The 22,314-nt window shown below is 42.3% G+C and overlaps 1 protein-coding gene and 1 long non-coding RNA gene across 3 annotated transcripts; both read right to left on the bottom strand.

The window, feature by feature from the left end:
- Positions 1-414: 414 nt before the first annotated feature.
- LOC124037195 lies at positions 415-3,980 on the bottom strand. The gene is made up of 3 exons (XR_006839143.1): positions 3,440-3,980; positions 2,196-2,320; positions 415-1,821 (listed from the first exon to the last, which is right to left on the bottom strand). It is a non-coding gene; the product is annotated as an uncharacterized LOC124037195 (long non-coding RNA).
- A 7,540-nt stretch (positions 3,981-11,520) lies between these two features.
- Positions 11,521-21,529, bottom strand: LOC124038166 (potassium voltage-gated channel subfamily G member 3-like). 2 transcript variants are annotated; one of them, XM_046353686.1, is made up of 2 exons: positions 20,586-21,529; positions 11,521-16,151 (listed from the first exon to the last, which is right to left on the bottom strand). In XM_046353686.1, the coding sequence occupies exons 1-2, from the start codon at positions 21,236-21,238 to the stop codon at positions 15,506-15,508; spliced, it is 1,299 nt and encodes a 432-aa protein (XP_046209642.1). In that variant the 5' UTR covers positions 21,239-21,529; the 3' UTR covers positions 11,521-15,505. The 2 variants fall into 2 exon arrangements, with proteins under 2 accessions (XP_046209642.1, XP_046209643.1); XM_046353687.1 differs by having other exon boundaries at positions 20,619-21,529.
- Positions 21,530-22,314: the final 785 nt, after the last annotated feature.

Here is a 22,314-nt window from a genome sequence, read left to right as displayed (position 1 = left end):
ATAATGCACAAAGGGGTGTGGTAACTGGCCAATATAACACGGCTGAGGGCTGTTCTTATGCACAACGCATCAGGGAGTGACTGGGCACAGACCTTAGCCGTGGTATATTGGCCATATAGCACAAATCCCAAAGTGCCTTATTGCTATTATAAACTGCTTACCAACATAATTAGAGCAGTAAAAATACATGTTTTGTCATACCAGTGGTATGTCACACCCAATCAGCATTCAGGGCTCAAACCATCCAGTTCACGAGGCACATATCTACTCCTAAAATGGTAACAGCCTATTTCAGACATCAGTTGACTGCTCATGTCAGTTCTAGTCCTTTATTACCTACAGATGCATAATTTTAATAGATTTCCCACCCAAAGCCTTCTTTTCAATGAACACAAACTATAATAGCCTAGCTGAATTATTAAGTGGCTAGATATCCTTTTGCCATCATTTTGTGAGCAAGGTGGCTGGACATGTCAACAATTAACATAAAACCTCATATGCATACTCGTGTCAATTCCCACTTAATGACCGAATGTCTTCGACATAGATATAGAAGAGTATGATGGAAAGGTCTAACTGGCTATTGTACAGATTGTAAAAATCAAGAATAAAGCAAAGATCGATCAACAAAATCTCTGCTCTACCTTGATACCGCCCATTAGTCAATGTCTTGTGAAATATTACATTTTGAGTATAAAAAGACTCACATATACATTTCTAATTGTGCTGAAGTGACTTGGAGAATAGAAATCTATGACATGGTAAATAAATTACCAGTTGAACAAGGATGTCCAAGTAGCATTCAAAGTCATAGATCCTGCTATGAGGAATATCCCATTTCAAGGTCAGCTATTCCTAGAATAGTTCGATAGCCCTTTAATTGAGGTACTAGATAAAAATAAAAAAAATACATTTTTTTTAAATCATGTTTTACAGACAAAATGTTCTTTATTATCCCCAAGACAAAATTATGACTTGTCAGATATTCTTTGCAATCCACTATGCATGCACTCTCTTTTTACAGAACATTGTCAGTTAGGACACAGCCTAAATGACAACTCATAACCTCTGTACCATAACATAGGGACTTGGGGGGGGGGGTGTTCAGAGTATATTACAGACACACTATTGATCACACAACCTGAAGTACCACCTAATTTTTAGCTTTGAAAGGTGCTAGCCCTGTCCACTCTCATCCAAACAAAAGATAACCCAAATTCATACATGAGACCCCCAAATCCTTTCCAAACACATACATGTGTGCTGACAGAAAACATGGTCAGACTGATGTTATTTTTAGATTGTTGATCAGCAGTTGTAGTTATTGAACCACTGAAATGATACTGGTTGTATAGGAAACATACAGAAATGTCAGTAGAGATACACATGTACAACTTGCACAAGCACACATACACAGAGCGAGTAAGATGGGCCAGCAGTAGTGATATATTAGATTTCTCCTCCATTTTACAAATGAGACATTATTTGTGTCTGATGAAATCTTGCAGAAGGGAACCCTAACATGAAACTAGGCAATAAATAAGACATGGAGAGGTAATATATACATTGGAGGGGTAAAGCAATCCCTTTCCTTGACTGACAGTGAGCATAATCATTATCCACATTATTGCTCCTAATCTGACTCATAAAATCCTGCTGGACCCTTGAAGAGGAGGAAGCTGATCACTTCCGAGGCTGGGCAGCGATGTAGAGAGCCATCAGGCAGTAGAGGGTCCCACCGATGGTCAGGGACATGGTAGTCCTGTACAGCATCATGTCCATCAGGCCTCCCTTCAGGTGCACCGGGATACCATCAGACTTCTGCAATGTAGACAGTACAAAGAGAATGAGATATTTGAAAGGAATTCCCAACTCGAAATCCTGAGACATGTCATTGTTTATTTAAGTCCAAACGTTATCACTGCTCACAACTTCTCTGCAGGGACAGAGAAGGAGTGTATAACTTTCTAGCAGTAGGATTTTAACTTTATCAGTGCAAGTACATTTTGGCAGTGAAATTTCATGGTTATCAAAGTAAATTACCACAGGAGTGCATTATCATTGTATCTTCGAACCAAACAAAGTAGGGAAAACTGCCACACAAGCTTAACAATTTTTCATTAAATCCCCAATGACCCTAGGAACATATAAAACAGGGTCTAGGTCAAACAAAGGTTAGATAAGTTTGTCTGTACCTAGAAGGTCAGGGACTTTGTTGTGTCCCAGGTACTCCACCATGTTCCCTGCCTCTGACACATATTTGGTGGGTGTGGCAAAGATCATTTGGGGGAGCCTCCGTGGGCACGGTTATCCTCAATCCCTGGAGAGGCAACACAACTTTAGATTGAATACCACATGACCCAAACACGTAGACAATATAGCTACTATCACACCATGTAATATGCATTCAAACAATAGTTACTCACTAGACATAGTCCACAAAACCCAGTTGCAGTGGTGGAAAAAGTTGGTCATACTTGAGTAAAAGTAAAGATACCTTAATAGAAAACGACCCCAGTAAAATGAAAGTATAAAACATAAATGTAAATTATACAATGTACTTAAGTATCAAAAAGTAAAAGTATAAATAATTAAATTCATTAAATTAAAGCAAAGCAGATAGACACATTTTCTCGTTTTTAATTTACGATAGCCAGGGGCAAGCTACAACTCAGAGATAAATTTACAAACTAAACATGTGTTTGGTGAGTAAGCCAGATCAGAGGCAGTAGGGATGACCAGGGATGCCCTCTTGATAAGTGTGTGAATTAGACAATGTTCCTGCTAAGCATTCAAAATGTAACTAGTACTGTAGGTGTCTGGGATAATGTATAGTAAAAAGTACATCATTTTCTTTAGCAACGTAGTGAAGAAAAATTTAAAGTTGTCAAAAAAATAAAATAAAATAGTAAAAGTACAGATACCCCCCAAAACGACTTTGGTACTTTTAAAGTATTTTTTACTGAAGTACTTTATTCCAATGCCAAGCTTGTGTATAACGTTAATAAGTAAATGTAAACCCACTGACTGATAAACGTGAACATGTATCAGGACGTGTGGGTGGGGCTAACGTTAACTTTATAGACTATAGTTATGTTTAGTAGTTCATCTACCGTTGATAATCTAGAACGTCTCTGCAACAAAAACGCAGCTAGTAAGCTAACGTTACAGTGTTAACGTTAGCAAAGAGCCTAGTTTAGTTATCTTTATCAGTCGAGTCGCCTTAACCATCCACAACAAGCTACCCGGTTAATTGTTATAAAACAATATCATTGTTTGTTGTTGCCATGTTGTGTAAATCCATACATAGCTACATGTGTTGCCAAATTGAAACCGTGGAAATTGGCTAACATGCTAAAGTCAGGTGGTCAACAACGTGACGGTCACTCCTGCACTTCTACATCTTTGGCTGCCTGCTAGACATGCTTTCAGTTCTCACCTGAGGGTTGTCAGCACTCGGTGCCGATTGGATAAGTCTTTGTGTAACTGCATTTAACTTGTAGTACATTTTACTTGGCTAACTAAACAAAAATAACATACACGAAAAAGGTCGAATCACGGACTAATCCTCGTTGGTCACTCTGAATAAGGACCCCGAAATGACGATACAGGTTGGCTGGCTCAATTGTGCTTGATTAGAGGGTGCGTTCGAAAATTCACTGGATATCTACTCCGATTTCAGAGCACTCTCGTCTGAGTGTGCAAGATCGCAGAATAACCGATGAATTGACGAACGCGCCAAAAAACGCTGAATCTGACAGGTGTCAGTAAACGTAGGCAAAACAAGTAAGTATGTTGTTGCCAGCAGCACAGCTAAAGCCACTAACGCTGTAGATAACAAGTACAATGGCCAGAGTGAGGTTCTCTCATTTGTGTCTGGGAGTAGCTAGAAAGCTGGCCAACGTTAGCCAGTTAGCTAGCTTGACTGCTTTTCTGAGATCAGAACGCTCGGATCAACGCTACTCTTCAGCCAGAGTTGAATGCTCTGAGAGCAAAACGTTCTGAATTTACAAAAGACACACAGCCCACTCTGACACACTGGAGGCAATTACGAACGCACCCATAACAAATTACATATAGAACCTCTAAATTACATATATAACCTAGATATGTGGTCCTTCTGTAGCTCAGTTGGTAGAGCATGGCGCTTGTAACGCCAGGGTAGTGGGTTCGATCCCCGGGACCACCCATACGTAGAATGTATGCACACATGACTGTAAGTCGCTTTGGATAAAAGCGTCTGCTAAATGGCATATATTATTATTATTATATGTAATTTGTTATGGGTGCGTTCGTAATTGCCTCCAGTGTGTCAGAGTGGGCTGTGCGTTCTTCCTCTTCTTCTATGGTATAATGGCAGGCCACAAACAAACCATTAATGTGCGTTCTGCCACCTATTGTGCTGGAGTGTGCGATCAATCATGGTTTGCCTAATTCTGTACTACTAAGAATTAATAAACAAGTGCATCCCTACTAACAACCCCCCCAACTCTATCCAACCTCTTCAAACTTTCCCTCTATCATGATGAGACAATCCATCTTTAGGATTATTCAGCTTTAAAAAAATAATGTAGACAGTAATTTGATACCCCTAAAACTGTAACTGTTACTATGTTCAACCTGGTATTTCTGCTTTCCACATTCTGAGTCGTGATGGTAACCTTTCCAATGAAAGCGATGAAGTAAAGTTTACTTACTATCAAAGTGTTCTTTGACACAACTCATTTCTGGAAGCAAGGTGTCTGAACAGGCTTCGAAACCATGGCACGACTATTAGAAGCACTAATGATTATATCTGGGCCTCTCTAGCCCCATTCTCTGAACATTTTCTTTAAAGGGAAACTACATATTTTTTTCAACTTCATCATCTCCAGCACCACAACATCAACATATGTAAAATGGTGTGTTTTATGTTTGTAGTAAAAAAGATAGAGGAAGATATGTGTTTCCAATGACATCGGTGTTCATCGTGCTTTTTGTTATAATTTTACCCATTTTTTTCTCCCAAATTTCATGATATCCAATTGCTGGTTACGATCTTGTCTCATTGCGGCAACTCCGCAATTGGCTCAGGAGAGGCGAAGGTCGAGACATCCTCTGAAACATGACCGGCCATGCTGTGTTGCTTCTTAATACAATGCTCGCTTAACCCTGATGGAAACCCCCCTTTAAGATTTAGATGCACTATTGTAAAGTGACTGTTCCACTGGATGTCATAAGGTGAATGCACCAATTTGTAAGTCGCTCTGGATAAGAGCGTCTGCTAAATGACTTAAATGTAAATGTAAATGAAACACCGTTCAACTGAAGACAAAAGTCAACTTGCAGGTGCCCGGCCCACCACAAGGAGTCGCTAGAGCACGATGAGCCAAGGAAAGCCCCCCAGCCAAACCCTCCCCTAACCTGGACAGCGGTGGGCTAATTGTGCATTGCCCTATGGGGCTCCTGGCCACGGCCAGCTGTGATACAGTCTGGGTTCAAACCCCAGGCTGTAGTGGAGCCACAGCATTGCGATGCAGTGCTTTAGACCGCTGCACAACTCATGCGGGCTGCAGTGTATGATTTTGACCAATTGGGAGTAGGCATTGCCTACTGATTGTCTACGATGTCATTGGAAACACTTACGTATCTTCCTGTATCTTTTTAACTATAAAACATAGAAATGTGCCATTTTCACATATGTTGATGTTGGGGTGGTGCTGGAGATTCTAAATATGAAGTAGAACCATTTTGAAAGTTCACTTTAAAGGGAAATTTCACCCTGGTTCTGCCACAGCATGAAGTCACTATATTAGCAACGTTACGTCCAAACCACAAGTTAGAACGGGTGCATTTTAATTTCACTGGTAGAATCGGGAAGTTTTGACTTCCAGTGTATTCGGCTGTTCAAAGTGAACCACAAAGTCCAACAAATACAGATACCACCCTGCTAGGTAGATGGGGCGGGCCTACGAACTTGGATAATTGTTTACTTTGAATGACAAACACACATTAATCTCAGAACTTCTCTAGGCAATGTGTGTCATCATACCCGTGTGGTGTTGGGTGTCTGGCTGTGCTAATTACAAACAAGAGAAAAAAAATTAGCGATCTTCCACTGTTTTACCTAGCAGAGATTTACCCCGATGCTGCCAGTGGCTTGCAGCTATCAAGAATGATGCTTACAGTGACCAAAGATTATCAGAAAGAATCCATTTCGATGACAGCTAAGAAGTGATGCGATACCATCGTTTTTTCCCTTCACAACAAAACAGAAGATTCTCAATTAGAGGTAATGTAACGTTAGCTAGCATGCTAGCCTAGCTGGACTAGGTAAATTAGCTAGCTAACATTACAGGCCTGTATTGAACTCTGAAAGCCATCAGCTAAATCATATAGCTAACTTTTGGATAGACACTGTCAATCAGTGCCATGGTAGTCACTGCTACACTGGTAACTTCAGTAGGGTGAACATGTTTGTTTGTTCGTTTTTTGATTAACGTTAACTAAGGTTAGCAAATAAGTGTAGCTCAATCTGGTAGCCATCTATTCCACCCTTGTCTGGAAAACATTCCATTACTAAAAATAGAGTTGTCGATATAGCTAACTCACTCTGTTTGTGTGTTGGTAGCAATGATGAAGAGGAACTGCTAGCAGACTGCTTGACTGTGAAGACAACAGCGCAACATTTAGGTAGTACTGGGGAACAAATAGCAGTTCTGATAAGTTAAAACTCTAGTCTCATCTTGACATATAAATTCTTGTTTGATCTTGTGCTAAATGTGCTTGCAGCTGAGGCAACCACTGGGGTGAATAAGCTTGGTTTGAGCTTTTTCTAGCCGTCCGTTTGAGTTTTACTCTGTTAGGTTCTGAACAAACAGTTGGCGTTGATGGCAGGATTCACCACGATTTAGAGTCCAAATCAGTGGAGCAAGAGCCGGCTCCAAAAACAAGGTAGGCACAGTTCCGACACCTGTTACCACTCATTCTGTTGTAGGATGAATACAAATGATAGGATACAGACCTAGAAAGCCTGAGCTTATTCAGAAGTCCCATTGTGTTACAACCAGTCGTAGATTTATGGTATAGGGTAAGTCCCAGAAGGTAAGCCCGAGCAGGGTGATCCCTGCGGAAGGTAAGTCCAAGGAGGTAAATCCCGAGTGGGGTTGGATCTCTGGTAGAACCGTAGGGGGGAGGGGTGAAAGCCCCTCTCCCTAAATTGTCATGCTTGTGTACTAGCACGGTAACTTGAAGAGAAGTAGCCCATGTAGAAGGACAAAGGAAGGACGTGCATACGGTGTAGAATAGGAGATATCCGAGGATATCTGTGTTTAAAGATGAAACATTGTCAGTGAGTGGGAATTTGGATGGGCAATAGAAGGTTTATGCCCTATTGGGACAGGGAACCGTGACAAATTATGTGGAAATAGGAAGAGAACTGTGAGTAATTCTCATAACGTGTGTCAACAACAGTGATATTTGAAGCGTGACACTGGTATAAGACATTAGGTCTCCCGTATTCTCCAGTAGTAAATTGGCAGATGCTTCAGTATGGTTTTTATTGATAGAAGGTATCAGGTCCCGTGACCAAATTATTAACTACTCTCCGGGAGGTAGGTATCACCACCTGAAAAAAAAGTTACAATTGGCGTGTATTAGAGGCATGGGTGAGGAAATCTAAACACCTTGGACACCGTCGGGAGGAGCTGAATAATAACTATTGAAATCAAATCAAATTGTATTTGTCACATGCGCCGGATACAACAGACCTTACAGTGAAATACTTACTTACAAGCCCTTAACCAACAATGCAGCTTTAAGAAGAATACACAAAAAAAAGTTTGAAATAAAAATAACAAATCATTAAAGAGCAGCAGTAAAATAACAATAGCGAGGATATATACAGGGGGTACCGGTAGAGAGTCAATTTGCGGGGGCACCGGTGTCGAGGTAATTGAGGTAATATGTACAGGTAGGTGGAGTTATTAAAGTGACTATGCATAGATAATAACATAGAGTAGCAGCAGCGTAGAAGAGGGTAGTTAGTGACTTCCGGTGCCGACAGAGATGGCCGCCTCGCTTTTCGTGTTCCTAAGAAACTATGCAGTTTTTTGTTTTTTTACGTGTTATTTCTTACATTAGTACCCCAGGTCATCTTAGGTTTCATTACATACAGTCGAGAAGAACTACTGAATATAAGAGCAGCGTCAACTCACCATCAGTGCGACCAAGAATATGACTTTCGTGAAGCGGATCCTGTGTTCTGCCTTTCACCCAGGACAACGGAATGGATCCCAGCCAGCGACCCAAAAAAATGACTTCGTAAAAGAGGGAAACGTAGCGGTCTTCTGGTCAGACTCCGGAGACGGGCTCATCGTGCACCACTCCCCAGCATACTTCTCGCCAATGTCCAGTCTCTTGACAACAAGGTTGATGAAATCCGAGCACGGGTAGCATTCCAGAGGGACATCAGAGACTGTAACGTTCTTTGCTTCACGGAAACATGGCTCACTGGAGAGACGCTATCGGAGTCGGTGCAGCCAGCTGGTTTCTCCACGCATCGCGCCGACAGAAACAAACATCTTTCTGGTAAGAAGAAGGGCGGGGGCGTATGCCTTATGGCTAACGAGACGTGGTGTGGTCACAAAGTCATACAGGAACTCAAGTCCTTCTGTTCACCTGATTTAGAGTTCCTCACAATCAAATGTCGACCGCATTATCTACCAAGGGAATTCTCTTCGATTATAATCAAATCAAATCAAATTTTATTTGTCATGTACACATGGTTAGCAGATGTTAATGCGAGTGTAGCGAAATGCTTGTGCTTCTAGTTCCGACAATGCAGTAATAACCAACAAGTAATCTAACTAACAATTCCAAAACTACTGTCTAATACACAGTGTAAGGGGATAAAGAATATGTACATAAGGATATATGAATGAGTGATGGTACAGAGCAGCATAGGCAAGATCTTTCACTATTCTCTATAGTATAGAGAATATAATACCCCAAATTATTGGAACCATTACCCATATTTTATCATCAGCAGGTAATGATCTGAGTGAGTCCTCATATCCTCCTGCAATATGCTGTGAAAGTGACTGGATCAGGGCTCTCCAGCCCTGTTCCTGTAGGTTTTCGCTTCAACCCTAATCTAAAAATCAAATCAAATGTTATTTGTCACATGCACCGAAAACAGGTGTAGATCTTACAGGGAAATGCTTACTTACAAGCCAACAATGCAGTTTTAAGAAAAATACCCTCCAAAAATGTAACAAATAAAAGTGACAAATAATTAAAGGGCAGTAACAAATGTGGTTGAGGTTAATGAGGTTAGTTACAACTATGGTTGGATCAAAAACTTACAGGAGGGTAGATCTTCAGGAATAGGGTTGGAGAGCACTCGACTAGATGTTGCTGGAAGTGGTGTTGGGCGCATTTGTCTGCCCAGGCCTTGCTGACACATGCCAGATCATACAATGCCGGGATAGGTATTTTACATATCAGCCAACCACATCATGGCATGTTCTTCTGCCCAGGTATTGCTAATGCCTGCGAGATCATACAATGCCGGGATAGGTATTTTACATATCAGCCAACCACATCATGGCACGATCCTCTGCCCAGGCATTGCTAATGCCTGCCAGATCATACAATGCCGGGATAGGTATTTTACATATCAGCAAACCACATCATGGCACGTTCCTCTGCCCAGGCATTGCTAATGCCTGCCAGATCCTGGATAGGTATTTTACATATCAGCCAACCACATCATGGCACGATCCTCTGCCCAGGCATTGCTAATGCCTGCCAGATCATACAACGCCTGGATAGGTATTTTACATATCAGCAAACCACATCATGGCACGTTCCTCTGCCCAGGCATTGCTAATGCCTGCCAGATCATACAACGCCTGGATAGGTATTTTACATATCAGCAAACCACATCATGGCACGTTCCTCTGCCCAGGCATTGCTAATGCCTGCCAGATCATACAACGCCTGGATAGGTATTTTACATATCAGCAAACCAAAGTCGATGACATGACACGCAACCATTGGTTGATGTGTGCAACGTCTGAGCAGGGGAACGCATCCCACATGTTATAGCAATCTGTCACCCGACTGCACAGTCAATGATGAGGCACACAACCATTGGCTGATACATGCAACGTCTGAGCAGGGGGAAATCGTCCCATATGTTATCTTCTTAGGGATAGGGGGCATTATTCGGAAGTTTGGATGAATGAGGTGTCCAAAGTAAACTGCCTGGTACTCAGGCCCAGAGGCTATGATATGCATATAATTGGTAGTATTGGATAGGAAACACTCTAAGGTTTCCAAAACTGTTAAGATAATGTCTGTGAGTATAACAGAAATTATATAGCAGTCGAAACCCCGAGGATAATCCATCCTAAAAATGTTTGGGGAGGTGACACCATTTAAAATGTCTGTCTATGGGGAAATCAATTCCCATGGCTTCCAGCAGATGTCAACAGTCTTTAGAAAGAGTTTCAGGCTTGTTTTTTGAAAAATGAGCTAGAATTTGCAGTTTTTCTAAGTGGCTCCCATTTTGGCTGTAGTGTTGTGGCGTGCGTCGGTGAGGGTGCGCACTTCGTTATTTATCTCCGGTAATGAACATACTATTCTCAGTCTTAAATTTTATCGTTTATTTACATATTAGGGTACTTAAGGATTGATTAGAAACGTTGAAACGTTGTTTGACTTGTAAAAAACAAAGTTTATTGGTAACTTTTGGGATTCATTTGTATATATTTTGAACGAGGGAAACCGGTGGATTGCTGAGTCAAGCGCGCCAACTAAACTGACTTTTTTGGGATATAAAGAAGGACTTTATCGAACAAAATTACCATTTGTGATGTAGCTGGGACCCTTTGGATTGCAAACAGAGGGATATCTTCAAAGGTAAGTGATTTATGTTATCGCTATTTCTGACTTTCGTGACGCCTCTGCTTGGTTGTAAAATGTTTGTAATGCTTTTGTAGGTGGGGCGCTGTCCTCAGATAATCGCCTGGTGTGCTTTCGCTGTAAAGCCTTTTTGAAATCTGGCAAGTCAGCTGAACTTGTGGATACCATTTTTATGTCTCTGCGTCCAGTTTGAAGTTAGGAAGTAGTTTCACAAGCCAATGCTAACAAATGTTACCGTAGAGCTCCTTTCATGGAAGTCCAGTCATTGTGCTAATGCTAGTTATCAATTTCCTTTAAACTTCACACAAGGGAAGTAGATAAAGGGCTTCATTGACAAAATACAGAAGTATCTCTGTAAATTAAGATGCAGAGTCAAAAATACATTATTCAAACATCAATCACCCATAATTTTGTCCTTGAACAATGTTTTGTTATTTGTTATTAAAGTAATATATAAATAAAATGGGTTCCTTTGAAGTGAATGACAATGTAATTTGCATTAAGACATGAATAAGAGACTAATATGTGTGTTACTCCACTCTATGATATTATAAAGTAAACTCAAACGTGTACATGTATGTAAGCCTAAATGTAGTCAGACAAAAGTACAGATTAGACAGATTAGCTTTATTTATATACAACCATATAACCATTATATATGTAAACAACATAAGCTCTATACAAAATAGCTGGTTTCATTAAAAAATAAGGGAAAAAAACAATAAACATTTTGGAGATATGGCTAGCATAAACAACCATTTTTTTCAAAAGATATCCTATGCACTATTTCAATTGTACATTCTATTGAAGCGGCAATATGCTAAAGGTGCCCACAGAAGGTGTTTCGATGTGACAAAGTACTGTAGAGTATCCAGAAGTTGCAGGTCCTACCTGAAATATCACTATTTATCAAGTCTTGTAACAACTGTGGGGCCACTTTTGCCCCCCACTACATCCACCGTGAGCACAGAAATATGTCCTACAAGGGTTTACAGTAGTGGAAATATTCTTCAGTTATTCTCAAATACCAAATTCAGAAATACAACATTTGTTCCAACAAAACAAAAATCATATTGCCTTACCTTACCTGATCCTCAACACAACAGCAACTTTTCCAGAAGCGTTCATTTCACAAGGGATCAAACTCACTAGTGGTCCACATTTTCTTGTCGCACACTTCGCATTCACAGTTTTAGTCCAATGTCAAAATACATATTGTGATGACAACAGAGATACTTATGTAATATGTTCCCAGTCCAAATATCAAGATTGCACTGAGTTTGGGTGTGGAATATTTGTACATTTCATTGAGTAGAGAAATGTCAGTGACAGGGTGTCAGAAATACATTAAATAGGTCACTCAGTGGTCTTATAACGAGTGAACCATCTTCAATCTCCTCAATGTGTTTTTATTGCCTGATTTGTCTTGTAATCCCACTTTGATTGAGAGAGAGAGAGAGAGAGAGAGAGAGAGAGAGAGAGAGAGAGAGAGAGAGAGAGAGAGAGAGAGAGAGAGAGAGAGAGAGAGAGAGAGAGAGAAAATGGTTAAAATCTAGCTATTGTGGTCTATATGTGGCTTGAATTTTTTATGGTGCTAGAGTCTCAGTCCCCCCTGCAGCAGTTAGAATCCCTGATGAATCTTGTGGAAATATTCACTTAAATGGAGTGGAATCCAGGGAGCTCTGAATGATGTGGATTTCTGGTAGGGAAAAGTAGGCTGGTCAGATATATAAATCCTCATTGCCGTGGAGCAATGTGACTTCCTGTGAGTTTTTTAATGAGAGCAGAGATAATTAAATGTTGGTGTGAATGTTGACAAGAGAAAGTGAATTATTCCCATAGATAAGGAAGGTCTTGTTGCTGCCAGTTCCCTTCAGGTTCAAAACTCAGTGTGTGCTCGCACTCTCAAAGCAAATACTTAAGTTGTTTCCTCTCGAATATCAGGCTCTTTGGTGTGATTGCACCTCATTCTGTGTGTCGGTTTTGACCAACTCTTCTCCTGGAGACATTTGCCATAAGATTATTGCAATACCTCTGAACAGCACCCTTATTCCTTTCCCTTCATGCTAAGTCACATTTTTTCAAAGGTCAACCAAGTCTAGTCAAGGCTTTTCTATTTCAAGTGCCTGATTCCCAAAAGATACGGTCTGAAAAAACGAGTTCAATCAATCTTATATCTTTTTTCTCCCCAATTGGTAGTTACAGTCTTGTCCCATCGCTGCAACTCCGTATGGACTCAGGTGAGGCGAAGGTCGAGAGCCATGCGTCCTCCGAAACACAATCCCGCCAAGCTGCACTGCTTCTTGACATACTGCTCCCTTAACCCGGAAGCCAGCCACACCAATGTGTCGGAGGAAACACAGTACAGCTGGTGACCGAGGTCAGCATGCATACAGACAGCCCAGCCCACAGGGAGTCGCAGGAGCATGATGGGATGTGGACATCCCAAACCCTCCCCTAACCTCGGACGACGTGGGCCCAATTGTGCACCGCCACATGGGTCTCCTGGTCACGGCCAGCTGCGACACAGCCCGGGATTGAACCCGGAACTGTAGTGATGCCTCTAGCACTGCGATGCAGTACCTTAGACTGCTGCGCCACTTGGGAGGCCCGAGTCTAATCAATCTTATCCCATCAATATTCAACATATTCAACACAGTTGAAAGTTTTGTGACTGCTGTGTTTGGAAAAGCAGGGCAGATCAGAGAGAGCAGATGGGGCTGTCTTCAGCCAGTGGAAACCATTACACTGAGGACAAAGCAAAGGAACACCAAATCTGTATAAACAGAACCAGCATCACTAGTACAATTAGACTGGTATTCCCAGCGGTGAATAACAATCACATCAAATAGAGCAGGGTTTCCCAAACTCGGTCCTGGGCCCCCCTTGGGTGCACATTTTGGTTTTTGCCCTAGCACTACACATCTGATTTCAAATCATCAAAGCTTGATGAGGAGTTGCTTATTTGAATCAGCTGTGTGGTCCTAGGGCAAAAACCAAAACGGGACCGAATTTGAGAAACCCTGAAATAGAACACACAATAAGACCCATATACATTCGTCACTGACTTGATGAACTGTCCAATGCTCCCACTATATAAAGTGCTTCCGGAAGATATAAAACTGCTTTGGTTCAAAATACAGATTCTCTTAGCAAATACTTAAACCAAGTGCTAGGAGCAAACACAGCTATCGACAATCTGAGAGGCGAGAGATGGTGCTTGTTAGCGATAACAGGTAGTATACCCTGGAGCAGGCTGATGTGAAGAGAACACATGAGGATCTGATTCCCAATTCCCCACCATAGAAATTAATGAAGGCATGCTGAAAGCTTTTCAGATTCAATCGAATTCACTCTGGCAGGAAAGGAGGCGGAATGCATCACACCAGCCATTCAAACATGGCGTCGACAGAATGTCGAGGAGAAGCAGGTGGGCCAGACAACAACATTGAGAGGAGTGCCTACCAATGTTGTGGTGGTTTTGACATACAGTACTGATGAGGATGGTGGGATGGGCATACCGAGTGCCTTTGTTGTGACAGGCAGAGGCTACCAAGGTTTTGACACCAGCCACAAATTGTTACACTCCTCCAGTCAGTAGACTCGCAGCGCTCCCGAGGCTGAGGCATGCATGCCCTCTCCTCACTACACTGCACAGTGTCAGCCGAACCACCCATCTCTCCATGACACACTCTCGCTCTGTGGCTCGGTGTTCCACATTTACAGACCTGCCTACACAGCTGAGCTGACAGACCCACACAATATTGTACTCTTTCTTGTTAAAACCCTCCCCCTTGGTTTCTCCGACAAATACATTTCATAGCCATTTTGCATTGCTTGGTTTTCAGGGGGGAATAGGTAATAGGATTAGAATGCGACCATGTTTGAGTTGTAAATAGGCTCGTTCAAATTGCTCTTTATATCTGTCGGGTTTGTGTACGCAAGATAAAAGCAGAAAGGTGAGCGGTGCAGTGACAGATTAAAGGGAACATACAGTGTACACTGTACTGATACACTTTGGTTCTTTGAAAAGCATTGTTGTTCACTCACTGGCCGACGGAATACTAGAAATAAATGATCTAAGGAAGAGAAGCGAAATTATACCTCCCATCTCCCACACTGTGACACTGTCAGAGAGTGGGATTGAAAATGACATTAAAACTCAAATCCCTTTTGTTGCATGTCGCCATATGAGAAGAGAAGAATGCCAGCCAGCAGTGTAATCCACAGTACGTGAAGGCCTCCTTCTGGTCTGACATGATCCAGATGTCCTCTGCCCCAAAAACCACTGTCACCATGGCAGCCGTGGAAACTGTCCTAGTTCCCATCAGGTTACATTACTTCTTACTTGGACTTTACTGTTGAAGGTTGAAGGCTGTGCTGTCTGCAAACCTCAAAATCCACAACCCCAGAAACTGACGTTCAAAGATGAGGGATACATCAACAAAATACGTGTGAGACAATGAAAGAGGCCACGTTTCAGATAAATACACAGTTCTAGTGTGGATGGAGGTCTCTGAAGAGGTGTCGGGGAGTAGCGAGGGGTAGTGAGGGGTGCACCCCCCCCCATTAACCCTCCTGCAACGTCAGTGGTCCCTCAGTTGAGAAACTCTGCGGACAGGCTCCGCGTGCAGCGGGCCGAGCGGAACTTGAGCTCATGGTAGCACTGCACAAAGCTGTGGTAGATGAAGGTTATGGGCAGTGCCAGGAGCACGATGCCGCTCACCACGCACAGGCCACCCAGCACTCGCCCAGGCACGGTGATGGGGTACATGTCTCCATAGCCCACAGTGGTCATGGAGATAATAACCCACCAGCAGGCGGCAGGGATGCTGGCGTAGTCCTCGTTGGGCGACTCCAAGTCCAGGCCATGCTCCAGCAGCTGGGCTAGAGCACTGAATATGGCCATGGGCACGCAGATGAACAGCAGCAGCATCACCATCTCCCGGTAGCAGCGCCTCAGTGTCAGCCCTAGAGTCTGCAGGCCCAGGAAGTGACGGGCCAGCTTGATCACCCAGAAGATGCGCATCATGCGCAGGACACGCAGGGTGACACCCGCACGCTGCAGCTGCGAGTTCTCGCCTGTCAGCATCGTCATGGAGATGGAGATGTAGTAGGGCGTGATGGCTAGTAGGTCGATGATGTTGAGGGGCCGTTTGACAAACTCACACTTGTCCCGCGACACGATGAAGCGCACAATGCACTCGGCGGTGAACCAGCTGATACACACAGCCTCGATGATCCTGTGGGAGGGAGAACCAGGCAGAGTTAACGCAAGAAGGAGAGAAGGGGATTCCACTACAGGTCTACACACTATATCTACAAGCAATGGACTGCAGACATTACAGACTTAAGAGAAAAAGTAGCTATGGCTATCGAGGCAGCAGAAACTTTTTGGTTCAAAGTAGAACCCATTTTGGTTCCAGTTAGAACATTTTCACTGAATGGCTCCTTAAAGGGTTTATTGGGGGTTGGGGTCTATTCATTGGGTGAAAAGGTTTTGGAACCAAAAAAGGGTTATCCTACAGGGACAGATGGAAAACCCTTTATGAACCCTTTTTTTCTTAGAATGTAGGAGCAGTGGGAGAGTGATGTTCTATTGAAGAATGGAGCTGTCAATCCCTTATACAACACTGTTTTACTGTATCGATAGTGCGTCGTGATTGACCAGCGACTCATAGCAGGCTTCTGTCTCACCACATTGATAACTCATAAAGCTTCACTCTCAAACAGCTGGTAGGCTATATTCTTGGAGCCTTATTATGACTTATGGACACTATATGCAATATAGACACTTTCACAACGTAATCCTGTTGTAATTTAATTCCAGAACAGGCAGAAGATATTCTGCCTTTTAAGATCAGGTTGTAATTTACAGTATCATAGTTTTTTCTACATGCAATGATTTAATAACTTCACCATGCTCTATGAGATATTCAATGTCTGCTTTTTTTACCCCATCTACCAATAGGTGCCCTTCTTTGCGAGGCATTGGAAAAACCTTTCTAGTCTTTGTGGTTGAATCTGTGTTTGAAGTTCACTGCTCGACTGAGGGACCTTACAGATAATTGTATGTATAAACACTACTATTGCATGTAACTGACTTGTTAAGCTCATTTGTACTCCTGAACTTATTTTGTCTCGCCACAACAAAAGAGTTGAATACTTATTGACTCAAGACATTTCAGATATTCATTTAGTATTCATTTGTAAAATGTTCTAAAAAACATAATTTCACATTGACATCATGGGGTATTGTGTGTAGGCCAGTGACACAAAGTCTCAATTTAATTCATTTTAAATTCAGGCTGTAACACAACAAAATGAGGACAAAGTCAAGGGGTTTGAATACTTTCTGAAGGCACTGTAACAGCAACAAATGACAAATGAAACTGCCATGCACGTTTTCGACATTCATCTGATTCCGAGACCATTCCTGGGCCTTGGGGGCTTTGAGGGGACTTTAAGGAATACGGACAGATGTATTGCAGCTCCAGGGAAAGAGGATGGTAGAAGCATACTGATCAGGGATTTTGGAGGCTTCTTTTCCCTCAATTCTACCATGAATTAAAAGGCAAGTTAGACCTGGTTGAGACTGATCCCTGAGCATGCCTATTACGTTTAGAGAGGGGGAGGACAGGCTGACACAAATGTTCCGTGTAAAGGTAGGGCTGTAACGAGGGATTTGCGGTCAGCCATTCAAAAGACAGTTACAGTATAGTCTTATCAAAAAATATGCTGTTCTCAAATGCTGATATGAATGAATTTGGATATCTCCTACAATATGGCATGTCGTTTATGATGACCTTTCTCAATGAAATGCAATATTGATTCATATGTTATTCATATTTCTCCAGCTATAAATTATACACGGAATACTCTCACATAATTGTTTGTGGTGGTGTTGAGGGGTTACTGTCGCTATCATCAATTAGTCATTTTTTCCAACCTGCTATACATAAAGCAGTCTTGCCTTGAGTCAATGATATGCTGACAAATATTGTCACGACTTCCACCGAAGGTGGCTCCTTTCCCTGTTTGGGCGGCGCTCGGCGGTCGTCGTCGCCGGTCTACTAGCTGCCACCAATCCTTTTTCCTTTTCTTTTGGTTATGTCTGTTTTGTGTTTCACCTGGTTTCATTTTGGTTAATTAGGGGGGGGGGGGTTATTTATCTAAACTTATTTATCACAATTTATTTCCTTTGGGTTTTTGTGCGGGATTGTTTTCGTTTGACTGTCAGTTAGTTTTGGGTTGCGTTTTCTTTCAGTTCATTTTTAACAGGTGGTTTTTCCCTGGACTGTGTCTGAGTGGGGTTTTTGTGGCTACTGTTGTAGTCTGGTGTCCTGTTATTTTGAGCTGGTTAAATAAAACGCCCTTTTCCTTCGGGAACTTGTTTCTCCTGCGCATGACTCCACACCCACATCTCCTTGGTGAGATCTGACAAATATTTAATTTGGACCAAGTATAAACTTTTGTAATTTTCATTCAGGTGAGGGCTTGATGCAAGGGCTCAGCACGTCCAAAGTGGTTTGAGTAGAATGGAAGTCCCCTTTACTGTGTTACCTTGTGATGTCATGCTCACTTTAATACATCATTTGCCCATTTCAAAGGGAAGTAAATCAGGTACAACCATAACCTTCCACCATTTACTTAGAACAAAACCTACCTGCATGACCTACAATTGTACGCACACACACACACACACACACACACACACACACACACACACACACACACACACACACACACACACACACACACACACACACACACACACACACACACACACACACACACACACACACACACACACACACACACACACACACACACACACACACACACACACACACACACACAGTTGGGTGCCTTTCAGGTACCAATACCTTGAGAGCGGTCCGCGTGGCAGTCATGGATACAAGACAGACACACAGGTTAAAGAGCAGTGACAGCAGACAAGAAAGGGATGACAAACAGCTCTGTAGACAAATGGACAGAAGTATTGGCTGACACAGTCATATGTTTTGATAAATGGCTCAATTTGATTGATGTATGTTCTAATCTCAAGAAACAATAATACATTGCTATTATCATCTGTCTCCTCGATGGTCTCCTATGACAATAGTAGGCCTACTCTCCCAGAAATCAGCACCTTGGACAGGTACTGTTCAAAATGGACAGGTCCTGAATATTGTAGTAGGCTACCACTAAAGTTCGCACCTTGGCCAGGCACTGTAGGTCTAGTGTAGAATCTCACAAATAAAACAGCACCTTGGCCAGGTACTGTAGGTCTAGTGTAGAATGCCACAAAGAAAACAGCACCTTGGACTGGTACTGTCGGATGCCACTAAAATCAGCACCTAGGACAGTTAGCGATACATACTGTACGCGCGTATCCAAAAAGGGAGCAAAAAACAGTAATAACTCATGATACATTTCCTGCCTTAATCTAACTGTATTACTGTAAACATGTATTGTCTGTTACAAGAGAGGCAACGCTCCTACTTGTGAAGTCCTTCAGCCTCTTTTGCGTTAAAGACTATGACGTGTTATTGCTGAAAGATAAAATGCAGAACAATTGAGAACTCAGAGACAAAAACGACAATAGTGCAAGGGACAGTGGTGCTTATGGCAATGAACATTTAGTTTGAACACCTTTAGCTAACAGTGTGTAATATGCCATATTTTAATGACAATTGGCCGACATAGAAAATGTAGACTTTGAACACATGAAATGTGTTGTTCACTTGGTAAGATCAAACCAGAAGCTACCTTGACATTTAATTTTGTTAAACACTCAGCGCCTCCTCTGTCCCCTTCCCCACCGGGACAGCTATAGTCAGGACTGGTGTAGGTCTATTGCACCCCTTAGATTTTGAGGTTGTATCATATGCATAATACAACAATACAAACATCTAAATTAGCATGAGTTCTAAAAGACACAAAAATGCAGAGCCAGCTCTAGACTTTTGGGGGCCCTAAGCAATATTTGGTCATTTCCTGCAAAGCTACAGATTTTGCCATGGGTCGTAGAGAAAATGTTGCCGTTTTAAAGCACAATTCCTGCAATTCCACCCATTTTGACATGGTGTGTATTTATTGTTATTATTTGTTAAAGCACATTTTCTGCAATTCTAGTAATTTTGCCATGACTTATACCATATCAATGATATCTAAGTGAGAATGATTTTAAAAAATCAATGAGGGCCCCCTTAAGGTCAGGGCCACTGGGAATGTATTCAGCCATGATTAGATAACTGGCTAAACTAATTTACCAATCTGGCAATTGTTAGCTGACATGGATAATTGAGTGACTGTCAGTGACTTATAAAACATTTTTTTTTAAACTGCTGATGCATGACCAAATTTCGAAGTTACACCTTGTGTATTCAACTATTCTAACTGTCAACAGTAAATTGAGACCCCAACTGGGTTTTTTGGGGGTTCGGCGGCCCCCTAGCTGCCAGGGGCCCTAAGCGACGGTTTTTGTCGCTTATGCCTGGAGCCGGTCCTGCAAATGTGTATGGTAAAATGTACTTCACAGCAGCATAAATAACACGTTGTGCATCTCTTGAGGTCCTTTACTGAGAAGAAGGGCATAGAAGCATGTACGACATTGCAGACAATCAAATAACGGGGAAATATACAAAATATATAAAAATATAGGACATATATACCCGGATGGATGCTCTAAAGAGTCTGGATTGTACCTGTGCTCCACCACACTGTTGTTCTCAGCGGTTTTCCAATCTGGCAAAGTACTTGCACAAAGCATGACCATGGACACTATAACAAATATAACGGACACTGAAGCTAAGATTTGTGCTGCGACTGATGAAGTCGGTTCATCAAAAGTCCTTCTCATTCTCTCCAGCCACTTTGAATCCTCTCTCTCTGTGACCACTCGAGTCACCAAATTCTCCCCCCTCATTTCTTTGTCGAGTTTATCTTCCTCTTCGGAGAAATTAATGTATGAGTCGGACATCCTATCATCCAGTCTTCGCTGGCAGCAAAACTCCAAGTGTGAGCTCTCCAGCCCCCAGTAAATCATCTCGTTGTAGAATGACAGCTCGCACATCTGCGGGACGAATCGTAGCTTCCCGTACTTCACGTACAGCATGATGAAACAAAAAGCCTCGGAGTGCCTATCAAAGAAAAACTCGTTCCGTTCCCGATCATAGTCATCGCATACTTCCAGTACTTCTTTCTCCGAGGCGCATTTGTGCAAACGGCTCACTCTACTCAGAGGGAAATCTTTTATCACCTCCTTAGAGAACGCATATTTTGTGCCACCCACATTAAGGATACAGATGCTCTTCCCAAACTTCATCTTTCAGCTGTTGACAGGTGTTTGTAGAGTACTGAAAAAGCCACCCTGCTCGTTTTATACAGCGCCAAAAGGCACCAGTTTCTTATAAAACCATCATGCTTTATTCCCTCCAAATCCAATATTGGAGTCAATACGTCCCTATTGCGTTTGGCCGTTATTACAAGCTTTTTCGTCATTTTCCTTGTTCTGAGAGAGATATATCTGGACGACTGGAGTTGTGTCGTGAGGGCTATGCAACAGAGCGCGCAACTCTATCCTTGCGCGACATCGTACTGGTGTTCTGAGCGCCTGTTGTTCTGCTCTACTCAATGTCCAAACTAGTCCTCCGGGTGCAGATCCCAGTAGTGATGTCACACACACGCGCGCGCGCGCACACACACACACACACACTCTTTAAAACACACGATATATTGCAAACGATCGCGTTTTACAATCGATGGGAGCCACCCTCTACAGAAGCAGGATATATATTTATTTGAGTTGATCGATAGTATTCCGTGTACACTGTAAAATTATTAGTAATATAGGCATAATCACAATAGTCCATGAGCCCATATGTGCTTTTTTGACAAAAGTACTTCTCATTAAATTGGCATATGGTAACTTAAGTATTTAATCAATATGCAGCACCACGTTTATTACAATGTTTCGGGTAATTCATCTTCTGAGGGCCACATAAAAAAAATCTGTGTTCAGGGATGATTGCTCTCCTCTTCAGAAATCTGAGATACACTATGTGGACACCCTTTCAAATTAGTGGATTTGGCTAATTAAGCCACACTGGTTGCTGACGTGTATACATTTGAGCACACAGCCATGCCCTCCATAGGTCAGTAGAATGGCAGTACTGAAGAGCTTAGTGACTTTCAACGTGGCAACGTCATAGGAGGCCACCTTTCCAACAAGTCAGTTTGTCAAATTTCTGCCTTGATAGGGCTGCCCGGTCAACTGTAAGTGCTGTTATTGTGAATTGAATATGTCTAGGAGCAATGATGGCTCAGCCACAAAGTGGTAAGCCGCACAAGCTCACAGAACGGTACCACCAAGTGCTGAAGCGCGTAGCCCATAAAAATAAT

The sequence above is a fragment of the Oncorhynchus gorbuscha genome, linkage group LG06 (genome assembly GCF_021184085.1).
Source record: "Oncorhynchus gorbuscha isolate QuinsamMale2020 ecotype Even-year linkage group LG06, OgorEven_v1.0, whole genome shotgun sequence".
Lineage (NCBI taxonomy): Eukaryota > Metazoa > Chordata > Actinopteri > Salmoniformes > Salmonidae > Oncorhynchus > Oncorhynchus gorbuscha.
This window is presented reverse-complemented; position numbering and strand designations above follow the sequence as displayed.

Coding starts and splice junctions, on each gene's coding strand:
- LOC124038166 (XM_046353686.1), bottom strand. CDS start 21,238: ATGAAGTTTGGGAAGAGCATCTGTATCCTTAATGTGGGTGGCACAAAA. Junction 16,152..20,585: donor TCTTTAGAGCATCCATCCGG/GTATATATGTCC, acceptor TCCCTCCCACAG/GATCATCGAGGCTGTGTGTA.